This window comes from Brassica napus, chromosome C3 (genome assembly GCF_020379485.1).
Source record: "Brassica napus cultivar Da-Ae chromosome C3, Da-Ae, whole genome shotgun sequence".
Classification (NCBI taxonomy): domain Eukaryota; kingdom Viridiplantae; phylum Streptophyta; class Magnoliopsida; order Brassicales; family Brassicaceae; genus Brassica; species Brassica napus.
This window is the reverse complement of record NC_063446.1, coordinates 18,144,553-18,166,798: the sequence shown is the minus strand read 5'-3', so window position 1 is coordinate 18,166,798 and position 22,246 is coordinate 18,144,553. Positions and strand designations below refer to the sequence as shown.

At 31.8% G+C, this 22,246-nt stretch overlaps 2 protein-coding genes across 2 annotated transcripts; both read left to right on the top strand.

The window, feature by feature from the left end:
• The first annotated feature begins 1,861 nt into the window (after nt 1-1,861).
• Nucleotides 1,862-3,219, top strand: BNAC03G27530D. The gene is made up of 2 exons (XM_013828574.3): nt 1,862-2,283; nt 2,352-3,219. The coding sequence occupies exons 1-2, from the start codon at nt 2,142-2,144 to the stop codon at nt 3,002-3,004; spliced, it is 795 nt and encodes a 264-aa protein (XP_013684028.1). The 5' UTR covers nt 1,862-2,141; the 3' UTR covers nt 3,005-3,219.
• A 7,585-nt stretch (nt 3,220-10,804) lies between these two features.
• On the top strand, nt 10,805-16,309 carry LOC106384058 (non-lysosomal glucosylceramidase). Its single transcript, XM_022714457.2, has 19 exons — nt 10,805-11,040; nt 11,285-11,350; nt 11,640-11,744; nt 11,876-11,932; nt 12,018-12,088; nt 12,217-12,316; nt 12,450-12,520; nt 12,615-12,715; nt 12,788-12,891; nt 12,982-13,035; nt 13,115-13,170; nt 13,278-13,316; nt 13,418-13,562; nt 13,634-13,815; nt 13,884-13,951; nt 14,266-14,400; nt 14,468-15,401; nt 15,476-15,766; nt 15,852-16,309. Exons 2-19 carry the CDS (start codon nt 11,291-11,293, stop codon nt 16,141-16,143), a joined length of 2,865 nt encoding a protein of 954 aa, XP_022570178.1. The 5' UTR covers nt 10,805-11,040; nt 11,285-11,290; the 3' UTR covers nt 16,144-16,309.
• The last annotated feature ends 5,937 nt before the right edge of the window (nt 16,310-22,246 follow it).

Here is a 22,246-nt window from a genome sequence, read left to right as displayed (position 1 = left end):
ATAGTGTACATGAATCATGTTCATTTATTTTGTTATTAGTTGTGTGTTTTTATAAGTAAAATGTATAAAATCATATTAGATTGTGTAAGTTAGATGGTAAACTATCTTAATATTATATAATTAGTTAATTTAACTAAATAAACACTTTGGTTTTTGGTTTAAACAGAACCAAATCAAACTGTTTGGTTTGATAGAAACTTCAACATAATGGTTGGGACAATACTTTGGTTTCGATCGGTTCAGTTGGTTATGTTTGGTTTGTTTCGATTTGGTTCAGTTGGTTCTGTTTGGCTTAGTTCGGTTTGGCTTGGGCTTTTTTGCCAATCCTAACGGTAGTATATAGACATGTATTGGTATCTAAAACGATCAAACCAAAAATATCTATATTAAAATATATTATTATATATAATTGATAATATATATATATACATATTCATTTATTGATATGATCTTAATATTTAAAATTTTGATTTTACTAATTTGTTATTTTGTTTTAAGTTAAAATTTCTTTCTATATTTATTTTCATAAAATAAAATAAAATAAAATATATCATTTGTGCTGAAATTTAGTTAATTGATCGGTTCAGTTGGTTTTGTTTGGCTTGTTTCGGTTTGCTTCAGTTGAATCTGTTTGGCTTAGTTCGGTTTGGCTCAGGCTTTTTTGCCAATCCTAACGGTAGTATATAGACATGTATTGGTATCTAAACCGATCAAACCGAAAATATCTATATTAAAATATATTATTATATATAATTGATAATATATATACATATTCATTTATTGATATGATCTTAATATTTAAAAACTTGATTTTACTAATTTGTTATTTTTTTTTAAGTTAAAATTTGTTTCTATATTTATTTTCATAAAGTTAAATAAAATATAACATTTGTGCTGAAATTTAGTTAATTAATTACATTATAGTATTACTAACGTTTTCTTGTTTCTATTTTATGAAATTGTATTAATGTTTATAAGATACAATACTGGAAATATATTAATGTTTTAATAAATCTGATTTCTATTCATATAAACTCAAATTCAAAAAAAATACAATAAAAGATAAATATAGTTATGTTTTTTATCGAATACACCAAAAAATTGAAAGTACATAAACCGATCCAAACTAAAGTATATATGACTTTAGTATGGTAGTTACTTTTTATAAACCAAAATACTAACAAAATTGAATAAAATGAAGCTAAGCCGAACCAAATATCTCAACATTAAAAAGGTAAAAAGTAGAATAATAAAATAATTTTAAATGAGAATTTATAAAAAAAACTATGAAATACTTTAAAGGGGTGTTATTCAGTTATGGATTTTAAAAGAGTTTAAATTCAATCATAATCTCTTGTTATTTAATTAATGATTTTAAATTATGTTATTAGTTCTTGTATTTATAAATCATGCATCATAAATTTTAAAACCAATTTGATTTTGAAATTCTTTGCATATGGACTCATATGAAATGAAGTCCCGCATATTTTTATGAGTAAATTATTTAAGACTAAATCCAAAATAAATCGTGAAAATTTTAGAATTCACGCTCATAAATTCATTTTAGATGACATCAATTGTTAAATCTTAGATTATAAAATCTTAATAATAAAAATTAAAATCAGTAATTGACCACCCCTAATACATTTGTAAATATTAAAATTTTATTTCAGTAATTATATTATATTTTTAGAAAAAAATATATTATCTAAAATCTAGTTTTAAAAATATTCAGAAAAATGAAAGTTGAAAAATTCTCAAGGCATTTAGGAAAGATTCTCCGAAGATTCTCCGAAGAAATCACAATTTTTGCATATTGTTTGGGTATTTCCGATACAAATCCATAAATAGGCGTCAATCTCAAAATAAAGAGAATTCAACGGCAACGATTCCTATTTTGCTGCTTTGTTAAAAAACCTTTTGTCCTCATTTTTTGTTTTCCTTTGTAGAAACAAGTCAGGAAAATTCAATTTGATCAAACCTTTTCTCTTCCTCTTTCTTCTTCATAAGAAAACTAATTGCATTAGTCTCTCTAACAATCGCCCGAAGAAGGAAGAGGCTAGGGCATCCATTTTTTTTCTTTCTATATATTAATATTTAATTTTACAAGAAACCTTAAAAAAAGATCGTGGGCGGCAAAAATGTCAATCGGAGGGAGGAGTAAAGTGAAGTTCATGTGCAGTTTCGGCGGCAAAATCCTCCCTCGACCTTCCGACGGCCTTCTCAAATACGTCGGCGGCGAAACTCGCGTCATCGCCGTCTCTCCAGACATCACCTTCGTCGGTAAAATTTAATGAACTCTTGCATTATCACCAAATCGAATATTTAATCTTCTTGTTCCGTCTTACCAGAACTCACCAAGAAGCTCACGGAGATGACAGAGAGCGACATGGTGCTCAAATACCAAATCATCCCAGAAGATCTCGACGCGTTGGTCTCGGTAAAGTCGGACGAAGATCTGAAACACATGATGGACGAATACAACCGTCACCAGGAGACTCCGAAGCTCAGAACCTTCTTGTTTCCAGCGGTTCAATTAGGTTCTCCTATCGAGCCACAGACGATAGAGCAGCGCTACATCGAAGCCATCAACGGCATTCTTCGCAAAACACGGCCTTCTTTCACCCTCTCTGCTTCCTCCTCTCCCAAATCTGAATCGTCACCAGATGGGTACGGTAACGGTAACGAGCAGCCTGAGATGGGTAGCTACCAGTTGAGCCGGCTTTACCCGATGCATAGAGTACGGAGCAGTCCTAACATCTCACAGCAGTCGCAGCAGCCGCATAACTATCACCACCACAGTGCTTACTTTCAGCCACCTAATTACTTGACTTGTAGGCTGCGCCCACCACCACCTCCGCCGTTAGATTTCCCTAGAGGCGCAGGCTGGGGGGATCCACAGGGTGGGGGTAACGGAAAGTACGGGTGCAATGAGGAACGTAGGTTCTGGGGGAGAGCAAGCAGTGTTCCTCATAGTCCTAGGAACCATGGATTTCGTCTCTGATATTCCTGCTTAACATTTGCAACCATCTGTGTATATATATGGTCTTTTGTTTTGTTGTTTTACAGTTTCGACATCTGTACGCAGTGTTCTCTGCGCCTGCAATATGGCTGCAGACGAAGTTTACCAAAGGCTCCAAGAGATTCGGTTTTTATTGTACATGTTTTGTAAAGCTGAAAAGAATTACTTATTTGTTCAAGGACAATGTTTGACTCTTACCATTTGTTTGCTGCCCAAAATCACATTATGCTTCATTTAGCTAAGCTTGGTTCTTACAATTGCGCCCCAATATCGTTACCCATGTCAGTGTGATCCCTCACTGGACTCCACACTCTTCTGGGTTTGGCTCTGATACCACTTGTAACGCCACGACCGCCCACGCCTAATAAGTCTCCCATGACCGCTCACTCGGCCCATCGGTCCCATTTTGTGCAACAGCCGGCCCTTTAACTTCGGAAAAATCTTGTTTACTAACCTTGCAATCACCACATAACTTTTCTCCGTGCTTTGACCTCACTCGCACGATATCGCGAATCACTTCTTGATAGGTCACTTATCATTCTACTATTCCAGCTCAAGCACGCAACTCTGGACTTCTAAACAGATGTGTGACCGAATATGTAAATACATTTTGGTGACATAGGTATTCAAATCAATTTTATTAAGCCTTTCACATATACCACAAATCGGGATATTACACTTTTTTTTTTCTTGGCTATACTTGAGCTCATCGTCAACAAGATGGTTCCCATTGTAACTCTGGAAATCATCTGGTTTAGGCGTATTCATCTAGTTCTCCAAAAACTAAAACATCGATCCTCAGAAAACATTAATTATGAAAAACATGTTTCAAGATGACTATTGGAAAATTAAAATATAAAAACTAATTGTACATAACATTAAGGTTGTGTTAAAATTATCTAACATATATATATTAATGGTAGTATTTTGTTTTTTTTCTCTGGTAATACAAAATGTCTTCTGTTATATATTCTCATATCGATTTCCAAACAAGTTCTGGTCGTGTAAGATACTCACTTAGTGACATAATAACAAAAAAACAGTAGACCATACACTCGCTTCCTCAACACTAAAATGTATTCTTTATCATTATCAAACACCCCTAATACTTCACATGCCTCTTTGAATGTTGCATACGCTATGCCATCTAACAGTCCAAATATATTTAAAGCATTCATGACCTTTTACACAATTAGTAGAACCTGTAAAAATTACAGATCTTTGATTTTATTACTGAAATGTGCAATTTTAGTAGAGAGTTTCTTCGGTTTCCATAGTCTCTCTTTTTTTATTCAACGTAAAGATAGTAGAAATTTAAGCATACGTTATGTCCCTCGCTTTTGGATAATTCTTACACGCTTCAAATCAACCTAAAAACTGAGACACACTCACACTTGTACACTGAAGAATACTTTCCAAGGGTTCGAATTCGTCATGAATATGAATGTCTTGATTCAGTAGATGGAAGCATAGTTTTTCTACAGCTAATATACGATAATGAGTGGGAAAAGCGAGTATTCTCCAGGTAGTTTCATGTGCAGAAACACACCTAAACCAATAATTCATATTATGGAAGAAATCAATATTCTTATTTGACATATAATAAGACCAACTAGAATAATAATAATATAAAATGCAGATTATACATGCAGTCCAAATACCTCAGTGGTGTCGTTCGACACTAGATTCTTTGTCTTACGGATTGAGAGTTTCAACTTAGCTTCTGGTTCGAAAGGTCCAAAAGCTCATTTTCCTTGTTGCTTCTTGTACTTTAAGGAATGCACCTGAAAACCAAGAAAAGAAAGTGAGAAAACTTAAATTATATAAAAAAAAATCTAGTCATAATATTACACCTAGTCTAATGGTGATCAGAGTCCCCCGCAACGGGGCTAGATATTTGATATGCTCAAATTTACTCTTGAGAAACTCTGAAATTTCAGAGGTGCAGTGCAGTACTTAAGGATCAAATCCACAGAAACTCAATATTTCACACAATAGATTATCAGTTTAAGATTAAGCAAGATCAAAAATAGAAAACAATAAAGAAAACAGTAAATCGGTTTGTAAGACATATGAAAAAATCGCTAGATTCAAGTAAGTGATAATTGCAGTAATAGAATGCCATGGGTTAATGAAGAACTGTTCTCGAACTCAGATAACAATTATCAATCACCCAGCTTTAGCTGCAGATACTAATCTATGTCTAGATCCTAGAATCCCAATTTTCTTTGCGAATTCATACAACTAAGACAAGCATTAAGAACAGTCTGATAAGTTCACTAAATTCCTAAACCAAATCTCTTTGTGAATGGTAATTTAGTTCATCAAAGATAATCAATCATGTTGTCGCATCTAACCAATTATCCTATGAAAAAGATTCTAGTTAATTAGTCTAGAACTTAGCATTAAGAGCAATCAGTGATAGAAAAAAATGGATAACCCTAGGGATTCTATCAACTTAATAATTCATCTTAAACCTTAAAAATCTCTAAATCTAACGAGGAAACATGATCAAAGAAAACATAATAATAGTCTTGAATAAATTGCACTAAGATAAAGATGAATACTGAAGTTCCAAAGCAATCTCTGAATGAGTGCTGATATTTCTCCCCAAAAATCTATAAAAGTAAATTAAGCATAGTCTAAAAATGCTTGTGAAAATATAATATAAGGTAAAACACGTCTATGGGCTTCTTTGCAAATAAGGAAAACTTTTGAGGCAAAGTTTGATTTATTGAAACATCAACAAAGTGCGTTGGTTTGTTAACTTGAGAGGGGTGTCAACTGACACCAGGATGAGTGTCGATTGACACCATGGTGAAAGACCGACTCCGACTTCAACGTTTCAGCATCACTTCTCTCAAAACTCTAAAATGCTCCAAAGTGTACACGGACCTGCAAAAACTCTAAAACAGACTCGAAACATCTAATATAGACTATAAAACCAGGCCTATAACATTTGTCAAAACCCATAAAAACCATGATATATCAAAAACCGGCTGAGAGAAATGGCGTAAAGCTAGGGTTTGTTTTACCAAATATCACAATAAAAATAATATTTATATGTCAGGTAACTGATTTGGTTAGGTTAAAATACTTTGTTTGAATTTGGTCAGGTTAAATTAGTTTGGTTGAATCCGGTCGAGTTAAATTGGTTATGGTTTAGTAGATTTCTTTGGATGTTTACTATGATTTTTTTTTTTGTTAAAATTTGGTTAGATTAAAATTAATTTGATTAAATCCGTTTAGGTTAAACTGTTACCAGTGTGGTTACAATATTTTTTATTGTTTTGGTAATTTTAATATATGATTTAACCATTTCTTTTCTTTTTTAATAGTTTTAATATATTATTTTTTTAAAAAAAATATTTATTCCTAAAAATACATATAATTTAAAATTAATTTAATTTTGTAATCTTAAAATTTAGTAGACTACGTAATAAGTCTACTACACCCTAAAATCAAGTAGACTTTATTTGATGTCTACCAAACCCTAAACCACAAACCCCAAACTCTAAACCCTAAACTCTAATATCACCAAAAACTCTTAATTAATCATTATAGCAAATATGAAAACATTGTTAAATATAAACTACTCAAAATTTATATATAAATGTAATTCAATTAAACAAAAAAATCTGAATCTAATATCTAATGTTAACAGTACATACATATTTCAACATATTGTTACTAAACCATAAGCATTGTACAAACATAGTTAGCAAACCAATATATATTCTTGCAAATGGTTCTATATAAATTAAATTTTAATTTGTATAGCTCTGATTGATCCATATATTGATGATTTACAACAATTTTACACAAATGTAATAAAATAAAATTGTAAATCAAATTACGAAGAAGAGTTCCTAAGTAGATTTCTTCGGAAGTCTCTATCTAGTAGACTTCTTCGGAAGTCTCTATCTAGTAGACTTATTTCTGTTAAATATAAACTTGGAAAGAATATAATTTGAAAATAATTTTTTTTGTTTGGTCTTAAGGAGTAAATGGTAATTTTGCTAACCATTTGGGTAGATTTTGCATTTGATTGAATATATGGTTTACTTTTACATTTTAAACAATTTTTTATTATATTTGGCAAATCTCCCAAAAAAATTAGATAATAATAATGCTATAAATTTATATTTTATTTGGGGTGCTTTTGCTGTATAACCATATTGAGAAAAGAATGAAGAATATAGTCATGTCTTGAAAAATGTGTCAATTTGCCACATTATTAGACATTATAGTCTTTTACAAGCGCGTGAATGTGTGTATATCACACACTACAACCAAATACTATTCTATTTATATCGTCAGTATAGAATAGATTATTTCAAACATAAATGTAATAAGGGAAAATAATATAATTTCTTTAGTAGTATTTATTTATAGGGTTCAATGCAATTTAAGCAGTGGACAATATGAACAAGCATATTTATTTGTATGACAAGTGTTTAGTGTAAAATAAATTATGTGAAAGAACATATTTAGCTAATATATTACAAAATAAACATATAACATTCTATATTTGATGACCATGTAGTATAGCATGTGAACATATATATAAAAAAAAATGGAGAGTACGTGGAGAGGAAGAAAAGCAAAGACGAGGATGATGAAAAAAAATGAAAAGATAGTTTATAGAGGAAGCTGGAAATAGGTAAAATGTCTAATAAATAGAAGATTATAAAGAACAAGACGTGGATGATGAAAAAAAAAAAAGGAAAGGAGTACAAAGAAGAAAATGGAGAGAGAGAGGGAAGTAAGAGGAGAGAAGAGGCGGGGTAGGGGAAGAAGTGAAGAGAGAGAAAGAATCTGGCGAGGGGAAAAATGACAGAGAGAAAAAAAATGTAATTTCAATTCTATTTTATACTTTATAAATAGAATAGAATACAACAATATAATATTTGAACATTATATATCAGAGAGAGAGAGTAGGGAAAAAGAAGTGAAAGAGAGAGGGAGAAGGAAAATGTGGATGGAGATTGGAGAGAGAGATTGAAGGAGAGATTGAGGAAATATGAATTTTATCGCTGCTATTCTATTTAACTTTATTCTAACAAAATTTTATTATTACTGTGTATATATTCAATTTTATAAATATATGTTAGTTTTACAAAATTCAAAACATGTCATATACGAAAAAAAATCTATGTTTTTTATAAGTATATAAGAAATTCGAATTATAATTTTTCAAACTTATAAAGTTAATTAAAAAGAGAGGTGAAAATGAGAAAGGGTAATATGGCAAATGATATTCAAATATCATAACCTATTTTTTGTTATGGTTATACACTTAGTTTTTATTCTACTATGGAATGATCCCAAATTTCCCGTTTTATTTGCTCTAAATAAAATTTTAACTAAAGCTAAGAATATATACTATGATATTATGTGTTTATAAGAATATTGTGATATTATGTGTTAAATAAGATTGTTGTGTCTTGATGAGATTTTTTTTGTCTTGATGCTTATTTTCAAGTCGTGTCGGTACGTTACTTTGTTCACATTACTTAATTTGGGTTTTAAATGTAAAAATGATGCAATCGTGGAGGTCCTGAGTTTTCATAGGTCCAGCTGCATATTAAACATGATGATAGAAAATGTGCAAGTAACGTGTAGACATTGTCTTTGCTGCTTTGTTACTTCTTGTTCTAAAACAACACCATTCCACACGGTTTGTGTTAAATACTACTTTGCCAGTCAAAAGGACATACATTATTTATTACTCCTATTATTTTTGTCTACGGATCCTATTCCTAGTCCTAGCATTAGTTGCAAAACGTGTTACATTGCTTGAGAAAGAAGGTAATATCGGATTACAAAAAAAGATCGGATGAATTACAAAATCTCTCTGTTTTCTTTAATTAAATATTTTTACTTTGATTTGTTGAAAAATTAGTCTAGTTTGCAACAAAATTAGCCGACAAACTTTTGACTGTCTAAAACTTCTATTTAATAAACTTCCATTAATTTACTTATCATTTAAGTCAATTATTATTATTATTGTTATTATTATTATTTGTTTCTAACAATAACTACCTAGGTTAAAATATGATTAAAATATATTACAATTAACATATATATTGCAATTAATGATTTAAAATAATAATGATTTGGTAACAACTTTTATATCCTTCATTATTTTTGTTTAATTTACATATTAATAAAATAAATTAAAAAATTATATTCACAATATAATAAAATTTTAGTTTTTTCGTATATTTATATTTGATTTTTTTTAAAACGACTTTAAATTACTAAAATTGTTAAGAGTCTCACATTAAATTTTTTTTATCAATGGTTTAAATTTTTGTTATAACAAGATACAAATGATTATAAAACTATTAAAATATAAATTCTCATTTAATAGATATTCATATTAAATGTACATATATTTAATACTGTTTAAACTAGATTACATACCATATAAAATAAATATTTTAGTTCTTAAATTTGTATTGAACAAACATTGAAAACTTAATATTTTAATTTTCCATTGAATTCTAAATACAATTACAAATTACTTAAAATTTAAAAATCCACATTAAAATTTTGTTTTCACCAGTTTAAAATGTTTGTTATAAAAAATACAAATGATCATAAAATCGTTTTTGTACGAAGTCTTATTTATTAGATAATTAAAAATTATATATGTATGTTGATATTATTTAAATTTAACAATATGCCATATAAAATAGGTAAATATGATTGTTTTGTTTTATTTCTCATAAACATATTGTAAATAAAAAAAATGATTATTTTGATTTGTGTTTGTGCCAATTTAATTATATATGTAAAAATTACTTTTTTCAATTATTCAATATTTATTTATTATTTTATAATATGTAGAAAATTCAAAATAAGTAATATATAAATAGTATATTATTTACGACTTACTTTATTTATTAATTTTTTTTGTCTACGGATTCTATTCACAGTCCTAGCATTAGTTGCAAAAAAGTGTTACATTAAGAAAGAAGGTAATATCGGATGATTTACAAAATCTCTCTTTTTTCTTTAATTAAATATTTTTACTAAAATTTGTTGAAAAGTTAGTGTAGGTTGCAACAAAATTAGCTGACAAACTTTTAACTGTCTAAAACTTCTATTTAATAAACTTCCATTAATCTATTTATCATTTAAGTCAACTATTATTATTATTATTATTATTATTATTTGTTTCTAACTATAATTACGCTGTTGTGTGTCGTGTATAAGATTTTTTTAAATATGATTAATTGCAAATAAAATACTCTTTGACAATTTCTTTCCTTTTTTGACTGAACAATTTATCTCATTTAGTTTGCGAATCCTAGCATTTAGTAACAATAAATCTCTACGTTGCTTCTATTACGTTTTTGTCAATTGAATTGTTACCGCTAAAGAGATGAAGTTTAATATAAGAATTCATAGAATTATGATTAATTTTAATACTCCATCCGTTTTAATATAAATGATGTTTTAGAAGGACTATTTTATTTCAATTTATATGAAATTTTGAGATTTTAAAGTTAATTTTAATTTTATCGGAAATTGTTCAACCAATTAGATTTTACTGTCTATTTTATAATTTGTTAACTGATTTTAAAATTATATATTTAAAATGCTTTTTTAGAGAAATGTAATTTTTTTAATCTTTGTGCACTAATACAAAACATCAAGTATTATGAGACAGAGGGAGTACCATATAAGAAAATATATTAAAAAATAGTCCAAGTTTGAAAACTGTACATGGGGCCATTATCCAATTATGCAGGAGATATTTTATCAAAACCTATTGTCCACAAGTCACAACTACACACATCAAACAAGCCTCCTACACATTCTGTTGAAAAAGTCCTTCAATTTATAAAAAGTTTTTATTTTGATCAATCAATATTCTTCGTCTCGATCGTCACTGACAAAACAATTCTCCGGATTTTATTTTTTGTTTGCCACATTAATTTGCTTCTATTGATCCAGTCGCTTGTTCGATTCAACCCTCTCATCCTTCTCCTGCATCAAAATTCAGAGTAATCGTTTTGTTAACTTTTATCTTAATGAAATAATCGTAATGCAGAATTATATTGTTGTGTATTGCTTAACCTCCCCATGTTGGATTTAACAAGCAAACAAGAACTCTTCATATTGGGTTTTTAAGATGTGAAAAAATATTCTTTAATCAGTTAGCCGATTAATGAGAGAAAAAGAGTAGATGAAGAAGAGTTAGGATTGTTCAGTTGTACAAGTAACCACAACGATGTGTTTGTGTTTCAGGAATAAATGTCTGAGGAAAACTTCATGGATAATGGTGGTGAAGATGTCAAGTCTTCTGCTACAAAAGTAAGCTTTTGAGTTAATTTGGATTCTTCTTAAACTGCTGGATTCTGTTATAGTTAGTTCTTAGACTCCTCAAGTATGTGATCTGCATCAGACAAAGTTTTTAGTTACATTCATCTCTGAGTTTTTGATTGTTTGGAGATGTTTTCTTGTTGATAATCATTGTAAATGATGCTTATGACCTAAGACAGGACAACCAGTGGGATATTATTGTAAACTTATCAATATTGCTTTTCTTACAAGAATTTTGTGTTGGTAACTTTATTGTTTCTCGTACTTATGCAATAAGCAGGTTGATCCGGCAATACCTGCATCTTTGACATGGCAAAGAAAGATAGACAGTAACGCAAAGGCTCCCCGGGAATTCGCTCTGACTGCTAAAGAGATTCTCCAGATGGTACCTTATGATTGTAAAACGTTTCAAAATATTACTGTTGGCATTTCATTGTGATGCAAATTAGAATTATGTGAAAATTGTGAAACCTGCAACCGCATAATGTGCCTTTTATGAATGTTACATTTCTGTAGGCTCCTGTTGGCATTCGGTTATGGTTTCTTGTCAGAGAAGAAGCTGCCAAGGGAAGGGTAAAAGAATTTAGACATCTCCACAGATGCGTTTTCGTTTTCTTTTTTTTTCTGTACATATTGTAACAATCTTATTTAATTGCAGTTGGCCTTCATAGACCCATTTTCTAAGCACTCTGTAACGTCTTCCCATGGTGTTCCACTTGGAGGTATTGGGTATGTTTTCCTTTTTTTATCACTCATTTTGAACGTATTTTGGTAATCATAAGTTCCATCTTCCTGATCACAATTGCATATGTATTACTTTATTTAGGTATTTTATTTAATCTATGATTACATTGCAGTTCTGGTAGCATAGGAAGGAGTTTTAAAGGTGAATTCCAGCGATGGCAGCTATTCCCTCCAAAATGTGAAGATGAACCAGTTCTCGCAAATCAGTTCTCAGTAAGTTACAAAATATATTAGACTTTGCAGGAGAAAACTGGTTGAAGATAGTTGCAGGATGCATATGATGATGATAACAACATCTGGGATATTCAATCATGGTTTACTAAATGGGTGAATTTGTCTGATGCAGGCATTTGTTTCTAGGGCCAATGGTAAAAAGTACTCAAGCGTGTTATGTCCAAGGAACCCAAAGCTGGCAAAGTAATCTATTCAAGTACTCTCTGCTGATTGTTGGCTTGCATGCAGATAATATTCTTTTCCTCAGATGACTCAAATATTTATATATTGGAAACAGACAAGAGTCGGAATCTGGAATTGGTTCATGGGACTGGAATATGAAAGGAGACAAGGCTACATATCATGCTTTATATCCTAGGTCTTGGACAATATATGAGGGTAATATGCTTAACAATAATAGTTTCACCCTCGTAGATATTGCTGTATGAGGCTAAAAACTTGGATGTACAGGTGAACCTGATCCAGAGCTTAGAATTGTTTGTCGTCAAGTTTCACCTTTTATACCTCACAACTACAAAGAAAGCAGTTTTCCTGTTTCTGTTTTCACTTTCACCGTATGTCCAGTTTCTTCTCTTTTTTTTTTTTGTTTATGATGTAGAGCTACCATATATGTTACTGATGAGTTTGGACTCATTATTCATCAGATTCATAATCTCGGAGACACTACTGCGGATGCGACATTGCTCTTTACTTGGGCGGTGAGATAAGCTTTTGAATGCATTCGTTTTGTTTGGCTTTCCCTAAACAAAAGTCAATGATAAATTTTCCTTGGTTTAGAATTCTGTTGGAGGAGACTCAGAGTTCTCAGGTGGCCACTACAACTCCAAGATAATGTACAAATAAAATATACTTTTACTCCTGCTCACCCATCTTTCTTCTGGCTTTACTCTTCAACTTTGTGTATGTGTTTATACTTACTCAATGTTGATGAATGTGATAGGATGAATGATGGAGTCAAGGGTGTGCTCTTACACCATAAGTAAGTTCTTCCATATTCTTTGCGTAAAGCATCATATATTATTTTTTTTTGTGGTTAATTATCAGGCTCTGAATGTTTCAAGCATTTTTTCTCTGACACAGAACAGCAAACGGATTACCATCTCTGTCATATGCGGTTTCAGCTCAGGAGACCGAAGGTGTAAGTGTCTCAGTCTGCCCTTTCTTCACAGTATCTGGAAAGCAAAATGGAATCACAGCAAAAGATATGTGGGAGATTATCAAAGAGGTTGGGATAATTCTTACATTTTATTCTTGCATATGATTTGTATGATTCAACAAGATGATATTTTGTTACAGCATGGCTCTTTTGATCACCTTGATGCTTCTGAGGCGTCGATGCAATCTGAACACGGATCATCGATCGGGGCAGCAGTAGCTGCTTCCGCGACAGTCTTACCGGGAGAGTCACGCATTATCACATTTTCTTTGGCTTGGGACTGCCCTGAAGTGCAATTTCCTAGTGGTAAAATATATTCAAGGTAAAGATTTTCTAAGTAACTTTACCTAATGGTGATCATGGCCTTCTAAAACATAATTATTTTTTCAGGCGTTACACAAAGTTTTATGGCACTCATGGCGATGCCGCACCACAAATTGCTTATGATGCTATTCTTGGTAAAAGTCCTATAATATAATATTATTCTTTTGAGAATGAAGCTTAGAGCACCTCCAATGGAGATTCTACCCACTGGAGTTCTACCTCATATGCACTGTAATTGTGGGATCCATATTAGTTCATGGGAAACCCAGTCCAAAGTTTCTTAAAACATGAAAGTTTAGAAACTTTGGGTTGGTTTTCCCGTAAAATAATGGACTCCACAATTATATAGACATATATAATATATATATACACATACTGTATATGAAAGTTTAGAATTCCAATAGGTAGAAAAAGGTGCTCTTACACTGACACTCTTATTATGGCACAGGACATAGTCAATGGGAGTCTTGGATAGAAGACTGGCAGAGACCAATACTTGAAGATAAAAGGCTGCCTGCATGGTACCCTATCACTCTCTTCAATGAGCTTTATTATCTTAATTCTGGAGGAACTCTTTGGACAGGTAGATACTATTTTACTTTCAGCATGGCATTATCACGCAAGCTTCTCATGTTCTGTTGTCATGGCAGATGGATCATCTCCACTACACAGCTTGGCAGGAGTCAGAGAAAAGAAGTTCTCACTTGATAAATCTCAGTCGGGTCTGAAGAGCATCATAGATGTACCACAGCAGCAGAATGATACAGCTGTCTCGGTTCTTGAAAAAATGGCTTCAACGCTTGAGCAACTTCATGCATCAACAGCATCAAACTCTGCATTTGGCACAAAGCTACTAGAAGAAGGAGAAGAGAACATTGGGCACTTTCTCTACCTAGAAGGAATCGAGTACCGTATGTGGAACACCTACGATGTTCATTTCTATGCGTCTTTCGCGCTGGTGATGCTTTTTCCAAAACTAGAACTTAGTATCCAGAGAGACTTTGCCGCTGCGGTCATGCTACACGATCCCACTAAAGTGAAAACTCTTAGTGAAGGACAATGGGTACAGAGGAAAGTTCTTGGTGCAGTTCCTCATGACTTGGGGATCAACGATCCTTGGTTTGAGGTTAATGGGTACAATCTTCACAATACTGATCGGTGGAAAGATTTAAACCCCAAATTCGTCCTCCAGGTCTACAGGGACGTAGTTGCTACAGGAGACAAAAAGTTTGCATTAGCGGTATGGCCATCAGTGTATGTTGCAATGGCGTATATGGCTCAGTTTGACAAAGATGGCGATGGAATGATTGAGAACGAAGGGTTTCCTGATCAGACGTACGATACATGGTCCGCATCTGGTGTTAGCGCTTACTGTGGTGGACTTTGGGTGGCTGCACTGCAAGCTGCATCCGCATTGGCTCGTGAAGTTGGTGACAAGAACTCTCAGGACTATTTTTGGTCAAAGTTTGAGAAGGCGAAGGTTGTGTACGAGAAGAAGTTGTGGAATGGATCATATTTTAATTATGATACCAGTGGAAGTCGATATAGCTCGTCTATACAAGCTGATCAACTAGCTGGTCAATGGTTTGTTTGTTCCCCTCCTCTTTTCTATAAGAAGTTATTTTATTAGTTAGAAATATAATATGGTAAGAGTGTAGGTACGCCAGAGCATCAGGTCTTATGCCTATTGTAGATGAAGACAAGGCCAGAATGGCTTTGGAGAAAGTTTACAACTTCAATGTGATGAAGATTAAAGATGGAAAACGAGGGGCAGTAAACGGGATGCACCCTGATGGGAAAGTTGATACAGCATCGATGCAATCACGAGAGATATGGTCTGGTGTTACTTACGCGCTGTCTGCAACAATGATCCAAGAAGGTTTAGTTGACAAGGCGTTTCAGACTGCAAGTGGTATATATGAAGCTGCCTGGTCGGAAACTGGACTGGGGTAAGCTTTATGTTGATATCACTCTCAGGCGTTTCCATATGTTCCTTCAAGTGTTTGATACAAACGTTTGTATGTGTTTGAACAGTTACTCGTTTCAAACGCCTGAAGCTTGGAACACAAATGATCAGTATAGAGCACTGACTTACATGCGTCCCCTTGCCATATGGTCTATGCAATGGGCACTGACAAGAACCAGTAACAACAAACAGAAACAATTTGGTCTGGAACCTGAACTAGAACCAGAGCCTAGTTCCATAATGAAACATGATATCGGTTTCTCCAGGGTTTCTAGGCTTCTTAACCTACCAAATGAAGCATCAGCAAAAGGCACAGTTCAGACGTTGTTCGAGTATGCTTGCCGGAGAATGATGTCATAGATTCATTTTGCAGTTATCATGCAACCAATGACTACACACATTGTTTCCAAAACTTATTTGTTTTTTTTATTAAGTCCTTGTTGTATTGTAAAAAAAGCTAACCCTATAATGCTTACAACGCAACAGATTTATCCCGTGATGTGAAAAACGACTAAATTTGATTGTATACCTGCCCAAAGTTCAAATGAAGCATCAGCAACAACCATATACTGTTGCGAACAGCTTTCTGATAGTCCAAATAGTAACACGTGGAAAAACTACAGTGCGGTGCAGTTTCGTCGATTACCATTTGAAGCCAGAAATAATAGAAATCTTCCAACAATGGCTTCTGTTCATCATGTAACACCCTATTCCATCGTCCTTTTTAATCTATTGTTTTAAAGGGAAAGTCTGCCAGCTCCACGACCTATTAGGATTAAACCTATGGTTTTCTCTCTTCTATATTTTTTTCATCAAAGAACCATTGCATTTTTCTTAGGCGTTCTCTTATCCTCTTTGGCGGCACTACCTCCGCCACAGTCGATGGTTTCATCATCTCAGCTTCTGTGGCACATGCCCAATTTTCTGTATTTAGCATGTGCCACATAAGTCGAGATGATGCAACCATCAACTGTGGCGGAGGCAGTGCCACCAAAGAGGATACAATAACGCCCAAGAAAAGTGCAACCGGCACCGATTGTGGCAGGGATGCAGCCGGCGCCCACCCTGATGATCGCTTCAGCTCAGGCGAGATCCGTATTGATCTTTTATGGGTTGTGCTTCCAAACACTCATGTGCTGTTGCTGTAGAGTGACTGAATCGGCCCAGATAGATCTCGAGATACCTGTTATTGCTGGTGGTGGAGAAGAACTTGTACTGTATATGGCGGGAGGGCTAGAGACAACTCAAACGCAGCGTTTTAGGCTAGTTTTTTTCATGATTTTTGTTGGTCTGGTTAAAACCGATTTTATATAATATATCTACTCTATTAAAATAAAGTTTTTTTACCAATTTTTTACCATCAAAAATTTTCAATGGTCCAATCAAAATTGATACTAATAATATTAGTTAAAATATATATAAATAATAGTCAATCAATTTCTTAAAAAGTTTTAGACTAATATTTGATTGGTTAGATTCTTATTAATTAGCCTGATTTTCTCGAATCAAATTAGATAATAATATTTATATACCAAAGCAAACAAATTTTAAAAGTATACATTTTTAAATTTGAATATATGTTTCTCTTATATTAATATCTTATATGTTAGCAATTTTTATAACAAAGGAATCAGATTCCCTAAATCATATCAAATATGTGTGTAATAATATATATTTAAATACTCTAAATTTTCCCATTTCTTTATACCATGAAAACAGATTTTAAAATATATGTTCAATTCAAATATGTATTTATTTATTAGATATATTTATAGTTTATGTAAGAAAGAAAGCAGATTTCTTAAACTATATCAATTATGCATGTATGAGCGTATATCTTATAATCTAAAATGATTATTTTTTGTTACTATTGCTATACAAAAATATGGATACAAAAAAAAATATTATATTATATTTTTATCACAAATTTTCTAAGATATCAAATTAAGTCTTATAAATATTATGTACAAATTTATATTAACAAGATTTTAACTAAATTTTATCATTTAAATTATGTAAAAATTTAAATTTGAATGTCTTTACACAATAAATATATATTTTTAATTTTCAGTTGTGAACCATTAATGATTTTTAAATGTTCTTAAAATACTAGATATATTACAATTTCAAAGAAAATCGTGATAAGTTTTCAATGAATTTCAAAAAATAATATATCTCACACGTCTAAAAATGGGTCTGTGGAAATATATGAACCAATGGTCTGTTCTAACATATATAAAAAAAATTATAGAAAAAACTAGTTGGTATATCAAGTATTAGTACAATTATTAAGTAGAATAGTATACTCAAAAATGAATTGTGTTCACCTCCTCGACATCAATGACTGATTTCAATGATCATATGTATCTTATTGAATATTAAACAACAAGAAAACTAAATTATAAACGTTTATGCGAAAATTACTTTTCATCCTATGAAAACATACAAATGAAAGTATATATAGAATATACCAAATTAAATGGTATAATACATATTACTAAAATTATAAAATGATTTAGAATACTATACCATGTATGTTTCAATTTTACAAAATAGTATAGAAATAAATTTGACGGTCATAACACTAGGATATGATGGTAGTTGAGGAGAACACGAGGGTAAATAAAATGAAATTACAGATTTAATGGTGCTCATGGTAGTGGTAACTACAGTGATGGTGGTCGAGTGACGGAATAGCATATTTGATAGTGATTACAAAGGAGGCGGTGGTGATTATGGAAGAAGAAATGGTACTAATGGTGGTAGTTACCGAGTTCAATTTCTCTATTATAAAGTAATTTTTGTTTAATGACTCGTAAATATAATTGAATACAACAAAATAGAAATAGTATACTATATTTGGACAATAAATTAGAATAGTAACTACATTATCTTTAATAATTACTATAAAAGAGAAAAATTATTTCAAGATGAAGATCATGAAGATGAAGAGGAAAAGGAAGAGTAGGAGTACAAGGAGGAGGGAAGAAGAAGAAGATATAAAGGAAGGACATATGGAGATAGAGAGATATCTTTTAAAGTTACATTTATATTCTATGTATAAAACTAATATATAACAGTACAATTCTCTTAAAATACTTTAAAATAGTTTATTTACCAAAATAGCACATAAAGAGGAAAATGACTAAATTTTTATTTATTAAAGTGATAAAATACCATTTTACCCTTACTTTACATATATAAAAATATAAATGATTATTTCAATAAAATATAAATTAGTTATTATTATTATTTTATTGATTATTTTATAATTTTTTGAATCTTTATATTTTAAATTTTTATCTGAAATTTTAAGTATGTATTTATTAATTTATAAAATCCTAAACCCCATCCCCCAAAACCTCATCCCTCAAATCTTAATTCTAAGTCTTCGATTAGTTAAATAAATGTCTATTTACCTTTAACATAAAATTAGATCTTCATCCGCGCGATTGCGCATGTATTTATTTTCAATTTTATAAATGTAAAAATCTTGTTTTTATATCATTAGTAACAAATATTTTTAACATTGACCATATTACAATTGTTTATATAATTTTTTGAATAATTTTATAGTTTACATGTTTGTCATCTTATTAATAGTTTCCAACCGTCACGTATATTTGTAGATTCTTATTATATTTATTTCATTGGATTTGCGTTTAATTATTAAACGATTTAATATATGTAAAGTTCAACTGAATTGGTATATATATTGTATTTAAATCATATTTAAAAGCATAAGTTCTCTATTTAGATCTTTTGAAAGTTGGTAAAATTAGGTTCGAGGATAGTGTATTTTTAAACATAGGTATATACATTGATTCCACATATTTAATTCAACAAGGAAGCAAATATACGTTTGTTAACCAAACCGTATTATTAGGCATGGATAGGAATCTATATTATAATATATCAGTTTTTACTCACTCCTAAAGCTATCCACGTCATCTACTTTTTTTTTTTCTTTGAATGGACTTAAAAAAGTACAAACGAGTTTACATAACAAAATTAAGCCTATAAAATTTGTCAATGCTAACTCTCAATAGTCTCTTCCTCTTCCCGCCTTCTGGTTTCTCTGGCAGCCACACAAATAAACCCTACGTTATAGAAGGCAGCCATCCGCCTTTAGATCTACGTTTTAGTTAGCGAAAATATTCAATCCTCATATCCAGTTTCAATCTAATTACTACACCTAACGGTTCATCAATCGCCCTCTCCAGCTGTTTCAGAAACTTCTCAGTCTAATCCTTTAAATATATGCCCACAGATGACACAAATCATCACTCCATCTGCACAATTCTCATTCTTAGATTTTGCAACTTTTATTTTCATTCATGATCGAATTAAGAAAGAGGGCAACGGAAAGCCTTCAGCAGCAGAGGAAAGAGGGCAACCGAGTCTTTACCATACCGGTGGACCACGCAGGGCATAGCTAGGGGCAAAGGAGCCGACTCGGTGTTAGCAGCATCGTGCACAAGGGAGTAAAGCGATCGTCGATGATATCCCGATAAGTTAGGAGATTTGTTTGGTTTGTATATAGTATTTGGGTATTATATTTTTTGGCATGAAATCTTTTGGTGAGTGATGATAATATTTAGTAGCAGAGTTTTTACATTTTGACTCCAATGTTTTGTTACTTCTGTATAGTATAATGGTCATCTTTGGAAATTTTTTTTTTATGTTATGCTAAGGTGAAAAGCAACGAATTCACACTGCTTATTAGTGAAGATTCAATTTTCATTAGTCCTTTTGCTTTGCCGTGTGAAGTCTTTGTTGTTCAGCAACTTGCTCTCTCCTTCTTCATAGAGGAAATATATTATTGGCATCCTCAGAAAAATTAAGCCGGGGATGTCTTAGTTACAAATGCCACATCGTATTAGTGTCTCTAAAACATACCACTACTCTACCGCTGTGTTTTATCAGGAACTGTGAGTGTACTGGCGTTTGGCTTTTAGCCAGAGAAGATAAAAATTAATGGAATATGTAAGAAGTGGAAGTTGAATTTGTCATCATTACAGAGATCTACACATTGCCACCTAAGGTTTCATAAACCATTGGGATTTTTCAGGTAGAGGAAGGTGGATTTGGAGATCAGTGAGCTTTTTAGTTGGATGGTGTGTTTGGAGTAGGCTACAGGGGTATATTACCGTATCTAAATCATTTACAATGTCCGTGTTACACACATGGACCTTTTTTTTGTTCGACACACACATGGACTTAGTTGATGATGTTTGCTCTAAATCTTAAATTTCATAATGTAACTGTTGGATCTGCAAAACATCACGTTATATTGTTCATTTTCGAAAGCTGGTTATTCTTACGTTTGATGATCAACCGGAATTGAGAACATTTGTTGGAGTACTCCACCTGTTTTTAATTAGAATTTTTTTTGTGAATTTTGTATATAAACTGCAAATCACTGATAACAAAGAAAAAAGAAGACAGTGTCTACGTATGCACCTAAAACCATCTCACTGCTTTTCTGAAAAACGTGTTTTAGTAAATACTAAGAAAAACTAAGCCGGAAAATCAGCGATAACTTTAGTGTTAATTATTTTTGTGTGTGTTGAAGACTTCATAATCGTATCAAAGTGTCCTTTAGTAATACGACAACAAACGATTCCCTTGGCTCCCAACGCCAACTCCTACATCTCCACCATCATTGCCCATGAAACTATGAGAAGCCAAGAAGATCGTGCAAGAAAAGAAATTATCACACTATGATCTACTTCAGCAGAAATACAACAATTTAGAACAAAAGAATCATTTTTTTATTTTGAAGAATACATTTAAAATCAACTTACCAACGTCCTACTAAAATACGGAATCACACTAACTCAAGAATCCTTTACTTGTGACCCAATACATAGATCGATATACACTCGAACTAAAGATTTAGTGACTTTTGATGTTCCAGTAGCTCGACAATCCACGTAGGAATCCTTAACCTGTTATGGCATTTGGGGATCTATGCGACAAGAATCCTATGCTCAATATGTCATTGCTTGATTCCTCCTATCTTGGTTTTCAATTCCACCGATCTTCTTCCATATACATAGGTTTACATAGATTAAGTAATCGTATGATTATTCTTTATATAAATTATATATCCATAACCTTTTTTTGTTATCATCAGAGTGAATATATAATGTTTTCGAGTACATTCATCTCATCAATCCGTACATAGAAATATAACAAGCATTACTAAATATACTAATAAATATTTTAGTAAGTGAAAATAAATACATCCTTTAGAAATGAAGCCATAACTGAAAAGGAAAAGTAAAGTTGCAATAACATAGACTACTCCATGCCTTTGATGTCAGAAACTAAGCCCTCTTTCACCCCAAACGTGGAGTTCAGTTTTCTAAATTTTTAATGCACGTGTTCATACTGACCTATATCAACTAATCAAGTTTTTTTCCGAAGAGGTATGTTTTTCTGAACAGTAATCGAAAGT